The 23195-nt window shown below is 41.6% G+C and overlaps 1 protein-coding gene across 7 annotated transcripts in view; it reads right to left on the bottom strand.

Annotated features, from left to right (window-relative positions):
• stim1b (stromal interaction molecule 1b) overlaps window positions 1-23195 on the bottom strand; it is a 192689-nt gene that overhangs the window by 148343 nt on the left and 21151 nt on the right. The window contains exon 1 of one of the 7 annotated variants that reach the window (XM_069892267.1): window positions 18357-18501. The exons of the other annotated variants lie outside the window; for them this stretch is intronic. Within the exon in view, the coding sequence (XP_069748368.1) occupies window positions 18357-18363 (7 nt within the window). The 5' untranslated portion in view covers window positions 18364-18501. Of the gene's footprint in view, window positions 1-18356; window positions 18502-23195 lie in introns of those variants that run through there. 7 annotated transcript variants of the gene reach the window in all.

Below are 23195 nucleotides of genomic sequence, written 5' to 3'. Positions count from 1 at the left end.
CTCACGCAGACACAGGAAGAACATACAAACAGTTCTGGATTCGAGCCTGGATCGCTGGTGCTACAAAGCATTGTGCTATCTTCAATGCTAACCACACTGCCCCTATGATACAGGGGATTTTTTTTCATGTGGCCAGAGGGTAGTAAATCTGTGGAATCTGTTTCCACAGGCAGTTGTGGAGGCCAAGTCATTGGGTACATTTAAGTCAGAGATTGATAAGTTCTTGATTAGCCAGGGCATCAAAGGTTATGGGGAGAAGGCCAGGCAGTGGAGCTGAGTGGGGAAATGGATCAGCTGGTGATTGAATGGCAGGACAGACTCGATGGGCCGAATAGCCTATTTCTGCTCCTATGTCTTCTGGTCTTAAAACGTGCCCTCTTTGCACAGATGATGCATGGTTTAAGGTTCTGCATGGAATCCAATACAGATAAGGCATCTGCATTTGGACCATATCAGAGGTGATGACATGCTCGAGGAAGAGTAGTCTCATATTCATTTTGGGAAAAAACATGCCGGGTGCACATGGACCAGGTGCAAACAGATAATACCAAAAAGTGAACAAAGGTAGAAACCTGAAGTGGGGTTAGAGCACCTCAGTCTAGTGGCAAATCAAAATACAAATGTAAACTGTTGCAATTCCTGCATAATGTTAGAGACACCCTTTCACAGACTGACTTTAACTGGTTTTTGCAGTCTGAAAATATCCAATGACCCTAACCTAAGATGCAAACTATATTTACACTTGGTCATGTTCTCTGGTCTTGTAACTTTTCTATTAAGTATTTTAACATCTAGCACTAATTAAAAGGGTGTAAGTAGCAGCTTTGAGGCCAACGTTGGGAGTATTCATGACATCAGGATGGGGTGTCAACCAACCCGTGACCTCACTCAGATTAATCTTCACAATTTAGCAAATGAGAAGTCATGACCTGTGAACCTCTGTATGGCACTAGTGGGAAGAGTTAGTCTGGGCTGATTAAGCTGAGCATAGGAAGTCAGTACAAAGTGACCAGAGGACATTCAATCCTGCAGTGAGTGGATAGAAAGGTCACCAGATCAGTTACTTCGAAGTGTAAGTGAAGCATAGGGTATAATTACAAGCAAATCACACTTGTTTGCAAATTCAAGATAACAATTCCAAGATTGTATACTAAAGCAAGTTCCTCAAATAACCAATCTGTTAATCTCCAACATCCGTTATTTCTCCCCCAAAGAAAAATATATCTGAAAGTTATTTTCAAGCAACCAACTTGCTCAGAATCTTTTCAGTCAAAGTGATGGATCAATTTTTAGATTTTGACAAGTCTTTCCCTTTCTCTGGTGTGCTGGATCACTTGTCTGCCCTATCCATAACTTTCTCACTGTACTCCTAGCTTTCAAAACCAGCACCGAGCAAAGAGAAGCACAACCCAAGCAATATGAAGTTAAAAAAGAGAAGGATCACCATACAACTGTGGAATTGCTCACAGCGCCTTAGCCACTTGATGACATGTTTATTGTCAAACACACTGTATAATGTAACATGCACCAAAATTCTTTCTTACTGCAGATGAACAGGTACTTTGCAAAATAAAGGCTAAAATCTATAGTAGCCATTAATTAAAAATATACAATAGATAATAAATATCCAGTTATCCTGGTGCAATAAAATGACTGCAATAGGGATAACAGTCCCTTTGTGGTGTCAGAGCAGTCCATGATTAATGTAACAAGGGGATGTTCACGAGCCTGATAGCTGTTGGAAAGAAACTTTTCTTGAACCAAGAGCAGCTGAACTTCAGGCTTCTGTACTTCCTTCCAAATGAGATTGCGACCAGGGTGACGATAGTCCTTGATCTTGTTGCCTGCCTTCTTGAGGGAGTGCCTCACAAAGATGCATTCAACAGTTGGGAGATCAGTGCCTGTGATGGACCTGGCTAGATTTGTACCTTCTGCATGCAGCCTTTTGTGTTCCTGGGCTTGTAATTACTTGCATTTCCAAACCAGGCTGCCTACAACAAATGAGCAAACTTTCCACAGTGCACCTGTAAAAGTTTGATAGAGTATTCGACAACATGCCAAATCTCTTCAGACTCTAGAAAGTAAAGGCATTTAGTAGTTGATTCTAGTGTACAGAATAGATTATCAGAGTATTGCAGGAACACAATTATCAGTAAGAAACAAGAAATTTGTCTTTCTTCAGGCATTATGCCATTATAATCTATGAAGCCAGTGTTTAACAACTTTGGCAATGCATGAAGTGACAACAGCCAAACCCAACTCTTAACAAAATCAGCTGCTTTAAGTGAACCTGTACAATCAATATGCACAGCTGCCTTATTAAAGTTTCACCATAGACAGGGTGTCGACGACATTACGATGTTTCTGCTGGACTCAGAGAACCATGAAGTCGGCTCTGCCAATTAATGACAGGGAAAAATAATGCTGAGATCCAACGCTTTCTCTGTAATTCTCTGATTGTCCACCATTTGTTCAGCAGGCTACAAACCCAAGCTCTGAGTACAAGGCCTCAGCACATTATTTAGACTGACAAGATAGAGCGAACTGTAAGAGACATTGTGTTCAAGGCAATCATCACACTTGACAAAAAAAACTTTCCCTGAACATCTTTAAACTCTCCCTCCCTCACCTTCCATCCTGGGAAAAAACATTCTGACTGTCTATCCTATCTTTGCATCTCTTAATTATACAAATTTCTTTCAGGGCTTCCATCAGAATTAAACAACCCACTTTTATCCAACCTCTCCCCTCTAATCTAGGCAGTATTCTGGTAATTATCTTCTGTCCCTTTTCCAATGCCTCCACATCCTTCCTGAAATGGGGTGACCAGAAATGCACACAATACTCTAAGTGCGTCAGAACCAAAGTTTATAGACTTTTTGTCTCTAAAAGTCATGGCTTTTTGCTCTTGTACTCAATGCCCCAAAAGGAAAGCACACCTTTTTTTTCCCCCCCAAACCACCTTATCTACTTGCCTGGCCACTTTCAAGGAGTCATGGACCTGCACCCCAATCTCTTTGAATGTAAACTGTTTTGCAATGTCCCAAGAATAAAAATGCATTTCAAAAAAAAAGATTTTTCTTCCACGGCCTTGTTCAATTCTACAATCTTGTGAAATTCCATCCACAAAACACCTTGAAAATGACTGGTAATCTCAAAAAGCAGAAATTAATTACTGTTTAACATTGACACTGGAATATTGGGAAAGACATTGGTCACATTCGGTTATTTGAATTGCATCAGTGGCAACGGTTCATGGAGAACATCTGATAATATTACAAAAAATTTCACAGCCAAATATCAGAAAAGAGATTTTTACATAATAACACAATTAACGTGGGCTCGTCTACAGAGGCCACATGGATGGAGTTGAGGAATGGGAAAGGTGAGACCACAGTGATAGGGTTGTATTATAGACCGCCCAATATCAGAGAGAATTGGAGGAGCAAATCTGTGGAGATAACAGACCAGTACAAGAAGCAGAAAGTTGTGATAATAGATATTTCCACATATTGACTGGGATTCCAATACTGTGAAAGGGTTGGAAGGCTTGGAGTTTGTGAAATGTGTTCAGGAAAGTTTTCTGAATCAATATATAGAGATACCAACTGGAGAGGATGCAGTACTTGATCTCCTATTGTGAACAAGACAGGTCAGGTGACAGATGCATGTGTAGGCAAATATTTCAGGTCCAGTGACCATAGTGTCATTAGCTTCAAGTTAATGATGGAAAAGGATAAGTCTGGTTTGCATGTTGAGATTCTAACTTGGAGGAAGGCAAATTTTGTGGAAATAAAAAGGGTTGGGCGGCACGGATGGGATAGTGGTTTGCGCAACACCTTTACAGCACCAGTGATCAGGACCAGGGTTTGAATCCCACACTGTTTGTAAGGAGTGTGTATGTTATCCCCATGTCTGTGTGGGTTTTCCATGGGAGCTCTGGTTTCCTCCCATCCTTCGAAATGTACTGGGGGTATAGTTAATTGGTTGGCATGAACATTTGGGCCAAATGACCTGTTACCGTTCTGTATGTCTAAATTAAAAATTTAAATTTAAAAAAATCTAGAAAGAGCAGATGCGATCTAGTGGACGGTTGAGTCACTTGTGTCATGGTGGTTTGGTAGTTTTCAGACTTCTTTGGGGTCATCGCTGGAGTTCCTGGTATCGAAGGACGAGGACCAAAGGTAGAACAGCTGAGCCAGTGAGGCATCCAGTGCGACCGCAAGCTACAGAATCGTGCCGAATGGAAGGACTCAGACCCTCTATTCTGGTCCTTGTAGCAACTATAGAGGTCTGGAAGTTGCTTTGTCTGGGCACATGCTGGAGTTCAGTAAAGCTCCATAAGTGACTGCACAATGTATACTCTCCTTACACCAGTGGGGAGTCATTGAACCTGACTTGTGATGGCGGCACATATAATCTGCAGCGCTTTCCGAGATGAGGAGAAACGTTATTTACCATATGAATGGAAAATTTTAAAATCTGTTTCAACCTGACTTGCTGTATAAAGTCTTAGCTCTAGTAACTAATTGTGCAGTCCTGTTTTGTTAGGCAGTTTTCTAACTATGCACCGAGATCTGCTAGTTGTACTAGACAATGACAATAAATTGAATTTTATCTCCCAGCTCATTCTGTTCAGTAAAGTGGATGGCCTTCAAAGTTCAAATTTGGAGAATTCAGAATTTGCATGTTCCTGTTAAGATTAAAGGCAAAATTAACAGGCGAAGAGAACCTTGGTTTTCAAGGGGTATTTGCGATCTGGTTAAGAAGGAGGTAATATAGCAAGTATAGGCAAGAAAGAACTAATGAAGCACTTGAAGAAAGGAGAAAATATAAGTAAATACTCAAAAGCAGGAAAGCATAAAGAAGATGAGATTGTTTTGGCAGATAATGTGAAGGTAAACCCGAAGGGTTTCTACAAGTATATGAAGAGTTAAAGGATAGAAAAGATCAGAATGGTTGTTTATGTGTAGAGCCCTACAAGATGGCAGAAATCTTAGTTTTTTTTAACATCACTATTTACTCAATAAGGAAGGAAGGGAAACAAGTAGTAGTCATAAAACATGGAAATTAAGGCGGAGGAGGTGCTTGCTGCCTTACAGTGAATAAAGGTGGATAAATCCCCTGGCCAGATGTGATATTCCCTCGGACTATGAGGGAGACTCGTGTAGAAATTGCCAGGGCCCTGCCAGATATATTGAAAATGTCCTTAGCCACAGGTGAGGTGAAAGAGGATTGGAAGGTAGCTCACGTTGTCTCGTTGTTTAAAAAAGGCTCCAAAACTAAACCAGGTAATTATAGCCTGACATCAGTAGTAGGTAAATTATTGGAAGAAGTTCTGAGATAGGATATATAGGTATTTGGAAGTCATGGGCTGATTAAGGACAGTCAGCATGGCAGGTTGTGAATCGAGGAGGTTATCAAGAAGGTAGATGAAGGAAAGGCTAATGTTATCTGCATGGACCTCAGCAAAGCTTTTGATAAGGTCCCACATGGGAGGTTAGTTCAGAAGGCTCAGACACGAGGTATCCATGGAGAGGTTGTAAACTGGATTTGAAATTGGCTGCATGGGATGATGCTTCTCAGACTGGAGGCCTGTGACAAGTGCTGTGCCTCAGGGATCTGTGTGGCGACCATTGTTGTTTGTTGTCTATATCAATGATCTGGATGATAATGTGGTCAATTGGATAGGCAAGATTTCTGATGACATTAAGGTAGGAGGCGTTGTGGACAGTGAGGAAGATTTTCAAAGCTTGCAGAGGGATCTGGACCAACTGGGAGAATGGGCCAGAAAATGGTAGATAGAATTTAATGCAGACAAGTGTGAGGTGATGCATTTTGGAAGGGCAAACCAAGGTAGGACATAAACAGTAAATGGTTGGGCATTGAGGAGTGTGGAGGAGCAGAGATATCCAGGAATCCAGATACATTGTTCCCTGAAGGTGGCATCACAGGTGGACAGGGTTGTACAGAAAGCTTTTGGAACCTCACCCTTTATAAATCAAAGTATTGAGTATAGGAGTTGGGATGATAAGTTGAAGACATTGGTGAGGCCAAACTTGGAATAGTGTGTGCAGTTCTAGTCACCGAACTACAGGAAGGATATCAATAAGATTGAAAGAGTACAGATGTTGCTGGTTCTTCAGGAGTCGAGTTACAGGGAAAGATTAAACAGGTTAGGACTTTATTCCTTGGAGCAAAGAATGAGGGGAGTTTTGATAGAGGTTTACAAGATTATGAGAGGTATAGACAGAGTGGATGCAAGTCGGCTTTTTCCACTTAGAATGGGGGAGATAAATACGAGAGGTCATAGTTTTAAGCTGAAAAGGGAAAGGTTTAGGAGGAACATTAGGGGGAACTTCTTCACTCAGAGAGTGGTGGGAGTGTGGAATGAACTGTCATTTGACGTGGTAAATGTGTTCTCACCCTTAGGTTTTAAGAATAAATTGGATAGATACATGGAATGAGAGGTCTGGATGGTTATGGAATGGGAGCAGGTCAATGGGACTATCGGAATAATGTTCAGCAGACTAGAAGGGCCGAAGGGCCTGTTTTCTGTGCTGTAGCATTCTATGGTTCTATCGTTGCATGGAAAACTGATGTAAATGATTAAAAACGCAGAAATTACAAGTCAGCTGGAGCCAAGATCTGTCAAAGATGCAGTACACCTTAAATTTTATCAATATAGAGGGGAAAAATTTTTTTAAAGTAAAGAACATCCAGAAAACTGGTGTTAATGGAGAAAAGTTTTATTTCTATAGATATTTTTACCACCCTAGGATATTTGAAAATCTATTTGGTTTTGAAGTTTTAAAAAGTTGAACATGATAGAAATTCATAAAGAATAGAATAATGTGCAGACTAATAAAAATTTGGACAGGTACATGGATGGGAGAGGTATGGAGGGCTCTGGTCTGAGTGCAGGTCAGTGGGACAAGGCCAGGGATGGCCAAGCTATGACTCATGTGCCAAAAGTGGCACATTGGATAATTAGAAGTGGTCCATTGCACCCCAGTGATAATAATAAAAAAGCCTACTGATGCAAAAAGCATGAGCCAAAAACCGATTTGTAGAAAAAGATCTGTAACAAGAATTCAAGTAGCTTAGAGCAAAAAATGTGCTTAACTAAGAATAATTTTAAAACTTGGTAATTATTTTTACTAATTTTATTATTCCATTCACATGTTTTGGCGAATGTCATCTTCTTTCACATTTATCTGTTTTCAATTTCAAACTAGGAAAGAAGGACTTGTATTCTGCAGTCGTTCCATAACTGTTCAATACATGTTCGATACTTGTTTGATCCTGAAACGCCAGACGTCTGCCCCAGCGGTGCATTTCACCTTTCTGCCAGTCAGTTTACAATTGAAACTTGTGCGTCACGGAGTTGTTCTTTGTTCATCCTTTGTGAACATTTGCAGTTTTGTACTTTTTTGAAAATTAAGCTTTGTTTTTACATTCAGTTCTCCTATCCCGGTGCAAAAGAAAATGAGCAAAAGAAAAGCAGAAAGTGATAGAAAGGGTGAATTCAATGAACAGTGGGAAGAAATCAAAAGGCGACAAATTATATTTGTGAAAAGAAGTTGTGAAGATTTGCTGATGACAGAAGCGTCCTACGAAATTGCTTTCACGTTTGACAAAAAACAGAAATCTTTCTCTTATGGAGAAAAAATTGTTAAACCTTGACTCCAAATATTTGCAAGAAGGTCATTAAAAACATCAAAAGGAAAGTAGATGAAATTGCTCTGTCAAAGCTACGAGAAAAACTTTCTTATGATGTATCTGAGTAACTGAAAGACTTTGTCCACACTTGCACTTTCTTTTCTTTAGCTTTGGACAAATATGCTGACTCGTGATGTCACCAGTTGAGCTTTTTTTTTGATAAGAGGAATTGATGATAATTTTAGCATCTTTGAAGAACATCGGTCTTGAGTCACTTAACAGAAAAACAAGAGGATCAGACATATTTGACAAGGTAAAATTATGCCTAGAAAATCATTACCATGTGAACATTTTCCAGAACTAAGAAAATTTGCCAAGATCTGTCATTTTGAAACAACACACAGATATGACCAAGCATTTTCAGCCCTGAAAATTATTTTTTAAAAAATGAGGTCGCAATTGACTGATTCAAATTAGAATAATTCTCTGCTGCTTTCAGGCTTGTTGTATCTGCACATTATCCTTGTGTGTATGACAATGGGCTCTCATCTCATCACAGTATTGCTCCTTCAGGTTTACACTGCAGCATCAGAGCCCGAGCTTTGGCCTCAATTCTCCAAAGAGGGCCTTGAACTCAACCCCTACTTCAGATCAAGTGGTAATAATGCAACAACAACATCACTACTGACAGGGGCAAAGGGAATCTGTGAGGAGCAGAAATTCACAGGCCAGAAACAGAAAGTGATTCTAAAGGTGTGGCAGAAAATTGGAGAATGCAAATAAGTCCAATCACGCGCAAGGCTAAACAGGGCAACACACCTGCCCTAAGAACTGCCTGATACTGTCAGTAGCTCTCATTATTAACAGATGGAGGCCAATCTGCCTCCTCCACAACATCTTAGCCCTTTTCACGATGGCAAACCTGTAAATTGGCCGTTCAGTAGTTAAAGAAGCCGTTTTTGCCATTTACACTGGACCACTTTTTACCGGTTCTCTGCAACCTTTCACTCTCTCCACCAAGCATCCCCGGCGAGAGGGGCACCTCTCCCCCACTGGTGACGTCTGAGTGATGCACCTGCTAATTATGATCGTGTATTTAAACAAAATTAATCATGCCTAATGAAGCATTAGGTACAGCACAGTATGAGCCCTTTAGGCAATGTTGTGCCGATCTATATAAACCTTTATAAAATTATAAAGGACTATGGATGTTGGGAGGAAACCGGAGCAACCGGAAAAATTAAGGGGAGAACGTACATATTGACAGCACCAGATTCAAATCCAGGTTGCTGGCATTATAATAGCATAGCACTAACCATGCCTGCCATCCCAATATTAAGATCCTACAGAGACAGTGAGCTACACAAACCAGCATGAAGATGGGACCAACAGCTTGGCTTTGAAGTGTGATTTAAAGAAATAGAGATGTACAGCGCTGTTGTAAAAAAACAAAGAATTGGCAACAAAGAAATTAATCCTCGATTCTCTGTAGTTAAGTAATGCATTTACTTCCTTCCTTACTTCTTTTAACAGCCTGTTACATATTTCATCTTGCAATTTATCCATTTTCAAAGACCAAATCTTTCCCCATCGTTTGGTCAAAATCCTGAAATTCCCTCCGCAACAACATTGTGAGCACACCCACATCTCAAAGACTGCGACGGTTAATGAAGGCAGCTCACCAGCATAGGGAAGGTTTAAAAATACAGGTCATCACAACGTCGCGGGCCGAACAGGGGTGCAGTGCTGCCGGAGTGCCGCTCCAGCACCACATGGAGTGGCTACAGCACCTCCTTGTTGCCATTTTTGGTGAGCTCCAAAAAATTAGCACTGCACCCCTGTTGCCGAAGGGCTGTTCTGTGCTGTTATATCCTATGTACCACCACCTCCACAAGGGGAATTAGGGATGAGCTGGTTCAGCCTGCAAAGCCCACATCTCTTGAATGTATAAAATGTTTCCAGTCCCTCGACAGAAATGAACAAGAGAGAACACTGATGCTGAAAATCTGGAGCAACACAAAATTCTGGAGGAACCTGGACGGCACGATTAGCTCAAGTAACCCAGGTTCGAATCCAGCTTGTCCGTTCACCCTGTATCTGCATGCATTTCCTCTGTGGTTTCTTCCCACTCTTCAAAAACATACAGGGATTGTAGGTTAATTGGTACATTTGGGAGGCATGGGCTTGTAGGCCAGAAAGGCCTGATACCGTGCTGAATGTCTAAATTAAAACCCAGTGGGTCAGGCAGCATCCACAGAAGGCAAAATATAGTCAACATTTCAGGCAAAAACCCTTCATCATATCCAAAACAATAGGGCATATGTACAGAGTAAGACCTAAGGGATTCAGAGGGGATAGAGAGGACAATTATTCTCATCCATAGATGGTTGGAATCCAGAGCTCACTGCCACAGGGACCGCTGAAGGCAAGTTCTCTCATATTTAACAAATATTGGGCTAAGCAATTAACTCACCAAGGCATGGGGACTAAGTGTTAGCAAATGTAATGAGCACTGATGGATCCTTGATGGTTGGCACAGACATGGTAGGCCGAAAGGTCTGTTTCTGTGCTGTCTGACCTTATAAATCTCTAACTCATCAAGTCATTTTCGTCACTTCCTTACTCATTTCACAGAATCAACAGTATAGAGACAGCAAGAGAAAAGGAAGTATATGCCACCCACCTTGTTCAACATGATCGCGTCAACTACAAAGACAATTTGCTTCAAACTACAACAATGCAAGTCACAAACTATTGGAACAAGTCAAGCTGCAGCTAGATACATCCTGTGGCATCCAAGTAATTTGGGTAAGAGAACATGCTATTTTTAGACTCTTAAAAGGGCAGGCATCCCACTCCCCATGTGGCCTGCAGTGCACAAAGCACACAAAGTCATCCTTCCCATCGGATCAGATTTCCACAACAGTTAATCCCAAAATTAGTCAACACCAGTAAGGCCAGTAAAAGCCAACAAAATACCAATTGGCTTCAATTATTTTTCAACATTAAGCACAATCTCATATTATTGCATTCAGTTCCAAAAACTGGACAAACCTTCTCAATCAATGAAACCACAGGTGATGGAGTTCAAGAAGCTAATGGGACAGAGTACTTCAATGCCAGTTCAAAGTTTACTTCAAACTTTACATTTTTAAATTTAGTATACAGCACACTAACAGGCCTTTCCGTCCCACAAGTCTGTCCCACCCAAATACCCAAATTAACCTGTAACCCCCATACATTTTGAAAGATGGGAGGAAACCCATGCAGACGCTGGGAGAATGTATAAACTCCTCACAGTCAACACTGGATTCAAATCCGGGTCGCTGGAGCTGTAATAGCTTTGAACTAACTGTGCTGCCAAGAAATTGAATTTTTTTTACCAGAGTGGGAAATACCTGGATACACAGCCTGAGAGAGTGATAAAGGTAGACTCACTAAGGGAATTTAACAAGTGTCTATACAAGCATTAGAACAGCTTTGGCTCTGTGGTAAGTGCTGCAAGATGAGATAACTAACAAACAAATCTCTGGTCAACATGGATGTAGCAGGCCGAATGACCCGTTTCCATACTATGTATCACTCTGACAACATTGTAAGTTTAGTCAAAAAGAAAAATAAAGTGTATGTAGGGTTTAGGAAGCATGTCCAACCTCTCCCCATAACTCAAAAGGCAAATGGTATGTTGGCCTTCATATCAAGAGGGTTTGAGTATAGGAACAAGGATACCTTACTGCAGCTGTACAGGGCCTTGGTGAGACCCCACCTGGAGTATTGTGTGCAGTTTTGGTCACCTTATCTAAGGAAGGATGTTCTTGCAATGGAGGGAGTGCAAAGGCGATTCACCAGGCTGATACCTGGAAGGGCAGGAATGACTTATGAGGAAAGATTGCGCAAATTGGGATTGTACTCGCTGGAGTTGAGAAGATTGAGAGGGGATCTCATAGAGACCTATAAAATTCTGGCAGGACTGGACAGAATGGATGCAGATGGGATGTTTCCCTGTCTATCCCCGTCATAATTTTAAATACCTCCATCAAATCTCCCCTCATTCTTATATGTTCCAGGGAATAAAGTCCTAACTTATTGAACATAGAACATTACACCACAGTACAGGCCCTTCAGCCCATGATGTTGTGCCAACCTAGATAAACCAATTACACAACAATTTAATCCTTCCCTACATCACAACCGTTACCCTCTGTTTTCCTTACACTCATGAGCCTATCTAAGAGTATTTTAATTAGCCTTAGTGTACCAGCTTCCAGCACCACCTCTGACAATGCATTCCAGGCACTCATCATTCTCTGTATAAAAGAATTACCTCTGACATCTCCCCGAAACTTTCCTCCACTCACCTTACACAAATGCCCTCTGGTATTTGCTATTGTCCACTCCAGGAAAATAGTGCTGGCTGTCCATCCTGTCGATGCCTGTCATTTTTGTTACTCTAAACAGAAGAGCCCTACCTTTGCTTCATTAGACATGTTCTCTAATCCAGGCAGCATTTTGGTAAATCTCCTCTCATCCTCTCAGAAGCTTCCATAACCTTCCTTTAATAAGGCAAGCAGAACTGAACACAATATTCCAAGTGTGGTTTTATAAAGCTCTCCCAGCACCTGAACGCAATCCCCCAACTACTACATATTCTTAACCACCCTATCAACTTGTGCAGTAACTTTGAGGGATCTATGGACTTAAACCCCAAGATCCCTTTGTGCTTCCACACTGTTAAGAATTCTGCCATTAACCATGTACTCTTCAAGTTTGACTTGCCAAAGTGCATCATTTCATACCATTAAACCATCTGCCACTTCTCCACCCAACTTTGCATCCTGTCTATATCCTGTTGTAACCTACAACAACTCTCTGCACCATCCATAACATCTCCAAACTTCATTATCTGCAAACTTACTGACCCACCCCTCCATTTCTATGTCATTTATAAAACTGCAGTGGTCAAATAACAGATTCCCATGGAATGTTACAATTCCACTGACCTCCAGGCAAAATACGTTCCATCATTTACCACTGTCTGCCTTCTGTGAGCAAACCCATTCAGAATTCAAGCAGCCAAGGATATCTCATGATTTTCTGAATCAGCCTACCTTGGGGAACCTTGTCAAATGCTTATTAAAATCCATATACACTATACAATAAAAAATATTCTTCAAATCTTTAAAAATCCTTCTCACCTTCAACCCATCCCTCTTGTTTTAGATAAGCACATCATGGGAAAGAAAGGTTTTAACTTTCCATCCCATGCATGTCTCTTTCAATTGTTTGCACATCTGAGTTAAGCCCTCAGCAGCCTTCACTCCAGGGAAAACAAAATCAGCCTGTCCCATTTCTACTCATAAGTAGCCCTCCAATGCAGGCAAATCTCCCTCCTCCCTAAAGCAATTACATCCTTCTTATGGTGCAAATGCTAACAGGCTGAATGGCCTGTTTTTTTTCTGGGGAGTAAGGCAAATTGCTCAGTGTTAATTTAGTTCAGTAAACCATTTAATGATGTACAAACTGATTCAAAGAGGTGAGAATTTACCAAAGCAAGTATACAAGACACGCAACTCTTGTCAGATTCCTTATAACAACACAAACAAAGCATCTGCCATCGATTATTATGACCCTAGTAATTAGCCAAGAAACAGAAAGTGTTCAAACCTTACACAGGCTGGCAGGCAAAAGGGGAGACACGGACTGCAGGGAAAGTCATTCCAATTTGACGTAGCCATGTAATTACAATGGGTACCGTCAGTTAATTGAGGTAATTTCACTGCTGAACACATGTCAGTTCTCTTTAGGAGACAAATTAGGAGAATTACTTTGAACAAAATTTTGTGACCAAAAAGGAAGCAATAAAGTTGCAGAATGAGAAAGATTAGAATTCATAGATCCAGCCAAGGACACCACATCAGCTTTTTACTCTTCTACTCTCCTACTTGTAGCCACTTCTGACTTGATAGTCTGTGCGCCTCCACCAACCCCTTAACCCCACTTCCTCCCTTATTCCCCCCACCCACCTTTTTATTCAGACAGCTGCCTGTTCTTGATGAAGAACCCAAGCCTGAAACGTTTTTGTCACCCTTTACTTCTTGTGGATGCTGCATGACCTGCCGAGTTTCTCCAGCAAGTTTATATACTGCACTCAACCTCAGCATGTGCAGACTTGCTTATCTAACTCAATAACAGTTTGCCTCTCCCTCAAAATTCTGCAACTTTGCATGTACAATAGGTAATTATATAACTGCCTTAATGCAGCAAAATGCTCCAGCAGAGTTAGGAGACTAATCACACCAGACTAAAAGTAACATCAAGACAAATGAGTGAAGGTTTGGTCAGATGCAGTGATCCAGCACAGAAACCATCTTCACGCACATATTTTTACCAATCATCCCATTCGCCTTTTTTTTTTTAAAAAAAAGTCCTGTGCAGGAAATCACCATGAATGAATTGGATTTACCTGTTATGCTAAAATTTTACAAACCCACTTACACCACTGCCATGATTAACCTTGTTACTTTGTTTTTACCATGTGCTTTACTGAGAATTTTTAAATCCAAAACAGGGGTGGCACAGTTAGTGTAGCGGTTAGCACAACGCTGTTACAGCGCCAGTGATGAGGTCTGTAAGGAGTTTGTATGTCCTCCTTGTGTCTGCGTGGGTTTCTTCCAGGGGCTCCAGTTTCCTCCCACCATTTGAAATGTATCAGGGTGTGGCAATTAGACTCGTGGGCTAAAATGGCCTATGACTGAGCTGTATGTCTAATCTTTTAAAAAATTTAAATGGTCAAAAGAGTATTTTTCAAATGGGGGGGGGGTCAATTCAGAATGTAAAGGTCCAAACGAACAGTAGTCCTTATGCAGAATTCCCTAAAGGCTGATAACAATGTTATTCATTTTGAGAGGATTAGAATGTAAAAGCAAGGATGTAACATTAAGGCTTCAATGCATTGATCAGTCTACAATTGGAGTATTCTGAACAGTTCTGGATCCCATATCTAAGGAAGGATCCAGAAGTTTAACGTACAAAAACCATTTGATGGCCTCTGGACCTGTACTCACTGGAGTTTTGAAGTATGGAGAGAGTAGTGGGAGAGCCAAGGAACAGAGAGCACAGTTCAGGATAAAAGGATGTCTCTTTAGAACAGAGATGAATTTAGAATTTCTTCAGGCAGAGGGTGGTAAATCTATGGAATTCATTGCCAAAGATGGCATTGGTGGCCTTCATTGGATAGATTTAAAGCAGAGGTTGATAAGTTCTTAATTAGTAAGGGTGTCAAGGGTTACAAGGAGAAGGCAGAAGAATACAGTTAAAAGGAAAAATACATCAGCAATGATTTGAATGGCAGAGCAGACCTGATGGGCCAAATGGCCTAGAACAATACAGCACAGAAATAGGCCCCTTCGGTCCTTCTAGTCCATTCCAAAACATTTCTCTGCCTAGTCCCACTGACCTGCATCCAGTTCATGCCCCTCCACACTCCTCCCATCCATGGACCTGTCCAAATTCTTCTTAAATTTTAAAATTGAGCCAGTATTCACCACTTCAGCTGGCATCTTGCTCTACACCCCCACCACTCTCTGTGTGAAGAAGTTACCCTTTACGTTCCCCCTAAACTTTTCCCCTTCCACCCTTAGCCCATGTCCTCTGGTTTGTATCTCACCTGCCCTCAGAGGAAAAAGCTGATCTACATTTACTCTGTCTAACCCCCTCATAATTTTAAATACCTCGATCAAATCTCCCCTCATTCTTCCATGCTCCAGGGAATAAAGTCCTAACCTCAATAAAGTCAAATGAGGGGCCTAATCCTGCTCCGACCTTTTAGGGTCTTACGTACTAGATAGCATGCATACCTATATTTTACCTCTACCTCAGTTGGCATGACAATAAACAATAAATCAAAATCTATCTTAAACGATGCCATCAGCACCTCTGACACCAGATATCAACCTCACTGTGTGAAGCATGTTCCCCTCATGTCCCATTTTTCAAACTCCTTCCTCTCACCTTAAGCCTCCATCCTACCATGGGAAGAAAACATTCATTATTTGCACAATGCCTTTTATACTTTATATATCTCTATCAGGTACAGAAGAGGTTTACCAGGATGTTTTGAGGGTATGAGTTATGCGGAGAGGTTGGACAAACATGAGTTCTTTACTCTGGAGCATCGGGAGGCTCAGGGATGATCTATAAAACTCAGGAGAGGGATTGAGAGGGTAGACAGTCAGAATAGCTTCCCCAATGTCACACACCAGAGAACATACGTTTAAGGTAGGGGCAATTTTTTTTTAAAGAATGGTAGTCACCTATAACGGGCGGCCAGGAGTAATGTGGAAGCAGATACAATAGTTGCATTCAAGAGGCTTCTGGATAAACCCATGAAAATGATGGCGATGGGAAGGGGAGGAATATTCATGAAGTGCACGTAGGGTTTTAGTTTGAGTTAGACATTGTGCTTAAGTCAGAAACGTGCATCAAATTTCCTGTTCTAAGTTCACAACCTTCTCAATTCATTATTTACAAGCATACTTTAAAGCATCAAACTAAAATATTGCCATGAGCAGACAAAGAATTGCTGAAGGCACTCAGTAGGTCAGGCAGCATCCATGGGTAAAAATGGTCAGTCAACTTTTCACGTCTGGTTCCTTTCAAGTGTTTGGCTAAACACTGACAATTGTGCACTCCCAGCACCTGCCAGTTCCAGGGAGCATGGGCTCAATGTTTGCCAATTCCAAGCACATTCACATTGCAAGATGTTTGACTCTACAGAGCCTTCTTTGATGGGTGCTGTTTAATAACAATGAGAAAGGGTTGAATGTAAAAGGGATTGTCGTAAATTTTGTGAGCCCCAAAACCGGTCGGTACCAGTGTGCACTCACTTACCTTCACCACCAACAATTTCCTTTTGACCACCAGTTTATTCAGTGGACAAATGAAGTGAGGTAATGTTGCAGCTGTTCTAGGCCTGAGTTGGATCCCACTTAGAATACTGTGTTCAGTTCTGGACACATCACTACGGGATGGAATAGATGCCATAGAGCGAGTGCAGAGAAGATTCAAAGGATGCTGCTTAGTTTGGAGTGTGTGCCTTATGAAGATAGGCTGAATGAAATTGGCCTTTTCTCCATGGAGCAACAGAGGATGAGGGATGACCTGATAGAGGTGTCCAAGACGCACCGATCATGTGGATAATCAGCTTTTTTCCCCAGAGCTGAAATGGCGACCACAAGGCAGGCATAGTTTTAAGGTGCTTGGGAGTAAGTACAGGGGGGATGCAAGAAGTTAGTTTTTCCACACAGAGTGGTGGGTGTAATGAATGCACTGCCAGCAATAGCTGTGGAGACAGGGACTATAGGATCTTTTAAGAGGCTATTAGATAAGTGCATGGAATTGAGAAAAATGGAGTTGTCGGGAAATCCTAGGCAGTTCTCTGAATAGGTTATTAGTTCGGCACAACACTGTGGGCTGAAGGGCCTGTACTGTGCTGTAGATTTCTATGTTCCCCGTAAAGACATCATTGCACTTCCCTTAAAGCACTTCCTATAGAAGTGTTTGGTTAAACAATTATTTCAAATCTCTATCAATTACACAGCTAGAGATTTTTCTATTCAGCAGGAAAATGAAACCACCCACAACTGATAGCTCAACAGAAGATGCTTTCAGAGAAGCCTTAAGCTGTTGATAGAACTGAAATTAGACAGACAGGTTTGGTAAAATTTTCTCACTAGAATTGGCATCTGTTAAAGTTGGGGCCTGTTCTGCCCGGCACTGCCTTGCAGTCCAAAAATTATTCAAACTGGCATTGATCTCAGCCATGCTGTAGCCTTGTCTAGGGTTCTCAGAAGGTGCCAACAAAGCATCTGGCTACAAAGCACCATCCCCTGAACATTCAGCATTTTCATAATTAACCTTGAAGCATCTCAGCAGCCAGAGTACAAACACAGGACAACCTTTAGAACCACATGTACTTATATTTGAGGTGAGCCTTGGGTGAGAGAACAGAGGTGACACAAGTGGATGAAGCAAGAGCTAGGGCAGTGCAGAAGAACCAGTGTGCAGTGGAGGTGCCGAATGAGAAATGTAGGGAGGGTCAGACAGTGAGAGTTTGACAACAGCAGAGTCAGAACCAAGGCTGGTGACCTGGAGTGGAAGCCGGAGGGGAGGTGGTGATCATTTTGGGAACAATGGCACTCCCTTCGTAGTGCACTGACACAAGTACATCTTGATTTCTGTACTAAATCTCTGGTGCAAGATTGAGCCAATAATTTTACATGTCCACATAACAGGAAATATTCCACAAAGAATCCTCTCCCAGAGCAACCTCTGGCCAGCACAGTCCACCTTGCTCCCCCTGGTTCCTATTCTCCTCCCTGGACACCAACATGTGTTGAATTTCCCTTTTCTGGCTAGCAACAAAATCCAATTCAATCCTCTTCCACATTTCCAGCAGGTGATGCATTAAAGTCAGAGAGAGGAAGGAGTGCTTCAAGGATGCAGCAGTGTCCAAATTTATGGTAAATGGTCAAACAAACTGAGTGGGGGGAGGGGGGAGATCCAAGGACAGTTGACATTTGCTCAAACGTATATAACTTTGGAATGTTTTAGATGTTAAAACGCTAAGGGCTTGTAATGAAGCCAAGTAGTCCTATGTATTGATGGATATGGGAACAGATCATAACGTTACTCACCGTACATGGTCGAGCTGAAACTGATATTACCTGGAATCAGCTTTCCAGCAATGAAAACAGGCCCTTCAGCCCAACTGATCCATGCTCACCAAGACACCTTCCTGAGCAAGTCCCATTTGCCTGCTTTGGTCCCATGTCTCTCAAAACATTTCCTATCCACAAACTCCAAATCTCTTTTAAATGTCACCCAAAACTCAAGCCCTCTACTTGCAACACATCCTCACAATTGTTTTCTGCACTTTCTCTTGTTTAACCACATCCTTCCTATTGTGTCCCTGCACTCAATATTCCAAGTACCACACACCAATATCTTGTACTGCTGTAACACAATGTCCCAACTCAAATACTCAATGCCTTGTCCATTCGGCAAGGGTACCCTATCTATGTCACCACTTTCAGGGAATGAAGCGCTTGCATCCGCAAGTCTCTGTTCTACAACTCTCCCCAAGGCTCTATCATTCTGCACTGTTTTAATTTGCCAAAATGCACAATTTCACATGGCGTTAAATCTTGTGATAAATTCCACTTTCCCATTGGATCGATATCCTGTTTTAACCTTGCACATCTCGTTTTTACTGTCTTACATGACCAATTTAGCTATCATCCACAAATTTAGTAACCCTGCCACTAGCATTCTCAACTGAATCATTGTTAAGAAAGAATGCAAGAAACAAGTTCCCTTCCCTGAACAGTCTCCTCCCATGGTAATACTCTTATTCCAGAGAGGACGTACTTGGAGAAACACAAAGACTGCAGATGCTGGAATCTTGAACAAACAATGAGCTGCTGGAGGAAGGCAACAGATCAAATGTTTTTGGAAAGCTGACACAGGCAGAGATAAGCATGTTCTTTCAGTGCCGTATGATTTGATGAGAAATTGCAACTGTTGTTTATTTCCAACATTTTATCTGTTTAGACAATTTTCAGATTCTTCAAGCTCCATTTCCTAGCCTTTGTTAAAGAATGTGGTATCCTGTAGCAGGGAGCAGAATCCGGAAATACATACCAGGTTATCGCCAGAAGTAAAAACTGGCAGGTGCACAAGCCTCATTCTGCTGAAAGCTGATTGGATCTTTAAACTACAGCAACACATGTCCTCACCTCATCATATCACCTCTTAACAACCAGCAACTCTGGACAAAGCAATAGACACGATGTAAATATTAATGGAGTTGATGGCACCTGAATGGCCTGAATCCAAGGGTAGTCTAAAGGAAATGGACTTTGGTTCTAATTACCATAACCAATATTCCCTGGATTCTAGCAAAGTAGATTGGTGAAACATCGGACAGCATGAGGCATTAGGAAAGTTTGGTGCAATAGAGTAGACCAGCCATTCTCAATGTGGGCCACACATTGGGTGGGGGGGCACAGACTGAAATCATAATTTTTTTTATGTAGTCAGTAGAAGTAGAGAACAACCCAACTAAACGACTGCTTCACAGGGAAGGAAGCCAATTAACTTTGAGCATAATCCTGAGGGAGCCATAGTCAAAAAAACATTGAGAATGGTTCTAATAATCTCTCTCAGGGCAAGGGAGCCTAGAACTGGAGAATACAGGTTTAAGATGAGAGAGGAGAAATTTGAATGAGATCCTAGGGAAAAGTTTTTCCACATAGAGGGTGGTGGTTATCTGGAATGAGCTGTCTCAGGAGGATGTAGAAGCAGATAAAATTACATTAAAAAGGCATTTGGACTGTTATTTAGACATGGAAGGCCTAATTCAGGCAAATGGGGTTTGCATGGACAAGCATAACATCTTCAAGGATGAGGTGACCAAAAGAGCGAGTTTTTGTGCTTTAAGATTGTATGATTCTAACTTAAAAGTACACAAGTCTCCAGGACCAGATGGGCGCAGCATACGATTTCAAGTGAATTATGGAGAAAACTTTGGGGATTCCTGCCATAAACCTCCAATTCAGGTGACAAACAGCTCTCAGGAAGAGAACCCTTTGGCAACCTGGAGACCTTCTGGATATTCTGTTGAGCAACTTGCCTGCTGATATCCCAAGGAAAAGAAATAAATTGTAGACAAAAGTATAAACATAATGCTGGAGAAACTCAGTAGGTCAAACAGCATACTTTACATAGCAAAGATAGATAGATAATCAACGTTTTGGGCTTCAGGGTATGAGCAAATGGTACAGAACAGCTTTTTCCCCCTCTGCCATCAGATTTCTGAATGGCAATGAACCAGACACTAACTCACTTTTTTCTCTTGCACATTTTTTTTTATATAAATGGGCCATTCACACCTTTGAGCCTAGCCCACCATTCAATCATGAGCTGATCAATTTTACCCTTCAGCCCCACATCCCGACCTTCTTCCCATAACGTTTAATGCCCTGGCTAATCAAGAAAATATTAATATCTGCATTAAATACACCCAATGGCCTCACAACTGCATGTGGCAACAAATTCCACAGATTTACCACTCTCCAGCTGAAGAAATCCCTACGCATCACTATTCTAAAGTGGACACCCATCAATCCTGAAGTTATGCTCTCCTGCCCTGGACTCTCTCACCATGGAAAACAACCTTTCTACAACCTGTCTTGACTATGCCTTTCAACATTCAAAATATTTCAATTCTATTCCCCCTCATTCTCCTTAATTCCAACATTCCTCATATATCCCTTTCATTCCCAGAATTTTCCCTGTGAACCTCCTCTGAACCCTCTCTCACATCAGCACATGCTTCCTTAAATAAGGAGTCTAAATCTGCTACAATACTCTGAGGTCTCACCAGTGCCTTATAAAAGGATGAGAATGGCTGATATAGATGACAAACAATGGACCTAGCACTTATCCCTGAGGTACACCTCGAGTCACAGGCCTCTAATTAAATAGGTAATCATCTACCAACCACTCTCTGGTTTCTCTATCAAAGCCAATGTCCAAACCAATTCGCTACCTCATTCTGAATTCAAACCAACTGAACCTTCTTGACCAACCTCCATGTAGGACTTTGTCAAAAGCCTTTCAAAAGTCCATTGCCCTTAAATTTTCATGGTAACCTCAAAAACGATAAGATTGGTTGAACATGACCTACCATGTAGAAAGCTATGCATCTTGTATAGCAAAGATTAAGGTACAGAACCAACATTTCAGGCTTGAACCCTTCATTGAGGTATGAACAAACTGGTGGGGGGCACTGTGCTCCTCCCCCTACCACCATCCTGTTCAAGCACCTTGCCTACATTTTTCCGTACCTTGATAGAAACATAGAAGATAGGAGCAGGAGTAGGTCATTCGACCCTTCGAGCCTGCTCTGCCATTCAACGAGATCATGGCTGATCTTAAAGTTCAGTACCCCACCTTCTCTCCGTAACCTTTAATACCCTTATACTGAAGAAATAGATCTAATTCCCTCTTAAATATATTTAATGAACCTGCCTCTACTGCCCTCTGTGGCAATGAATTCCACAGATTCACCACCCTCTGGGAATAGAAATTCCTCCTCATCTCGGTCCTAAATGGTTTGCCTATTATCCTCAAACCATGGCCCCGGGTTCTGGATTTTCCCATCCTTGGAAACATCCCATCTGCATCCATTCTCTCCAGTCCTGCCAGAATTTTATAGGTCTCTATGAGATCCCCTCTCAATCTTCTAAACTCCAGCGAGTATAATCCCAATTTGCGATGAAGGGCTCAAGCCCAAAACATTGGGTTATGTACATTTATCTTTGTTGTATAAAGTGCACTGTTTGACCTGCTGAGTTTCTCCAGCTTTGAGTTTTTACTTCAACCACGGCATTTGCAGACTTTCGTCTTTGAACTTCAATAAACTGAAGATGCTGCAATGCTGGAAGAACTTAATCAAGCAACATGTGTGATAAGAGAAACCAGTTCACCTTTTGGGTCAGCAACTCTTGTACAGAACTATTTTGACAATAAGAATTATTTATCTTTCACAAATCCATAATAATTCTGCTTAATCCTTTTCCTCTGCATGATGTTCTGTCATTAGAACCTTCATTTTAGATTCCATAAGACCATAGGAATAGAAATAGACCATTCATCCCATCAACTTTGCTCCACAGTTTAATAATCAGCTGATCCATTTTCCCACTCTGTCCCACTGCCCGGCATTCTCCCCATAGCCTTCATTGCCCTGTCCAGCATCTTCCCTACCACTTCCATCAGTCAGAGGTTCTGTTTTCTATGCCCCTTCTTTCTTGAAAAGTAGGGACACATTTGGTACCCTCAAAGGCCAGAATCTTTAGAATTCTGAAAACCATGGCATTCATCTCCAAAGCCATCTCTTTCAAAACTCAAATGTCTTTCATCAGGTCCTTGAGATTTATTAGGGTTCAAGTTGACTGCTTCTCTTGTATTAGGTACATAAGACATAGAAGCAAAAATTAGACTATTCAGCCCATCGAGTCTACCCCACCATTTTATCATGAGCTGATCCATTTCCCCACTCAGCCCCACTGCTCGGCCTTCCCCCCATAACCTTTGATGCCCTAGCTAATCGAGAACCTATCAATCTGTCTTAAATATACCCAATGACCTCGCCTCCACAACTACCTGGGACAACAAATTCCACAGATTCACCACCTTTTAACAAAAAAAATCTAAGCGGACACTCCTCAATCCTGAAGAATTCCCTCTTGTCCATGGGAAACCAGCTTTCTGCATCTACTCTGTCCATGCTTTTCAACATTCAAAATGTTTCAATGAGATCCTCCCCCCACCCACCTCATTCTCCTAAATCTCAACAAGTACAGACCAAGAGCTGTCAAACACTTTTCTTATGGTAAATCCTTTCATTCCAGGAATCATCCTTGTGAACATCCTCTGAACCCTCCCCAACTTCATCATATCCCTTCTTA

Source organism: Narcine bancroftii, chromosome 7, assembly GCF_036971445.1.
Source record: "Narcine bancroftii isolate sNarBan1 chromosome 7, sNarBan1.hap1, whole genome shotgun sequence".
Classification (NCBI taxonomy): domain Eukaryota; kingdom Metazoa; phylum Chordata; class Chondrichthyes; order Torpediniformes; family Narcinidae; genus Narcine; species Narcine bancroftii.
Note: the sequence above shows the minus strand (reverse complement) of the source record. Positions and strands in the feature narration are given on the sequence as shown.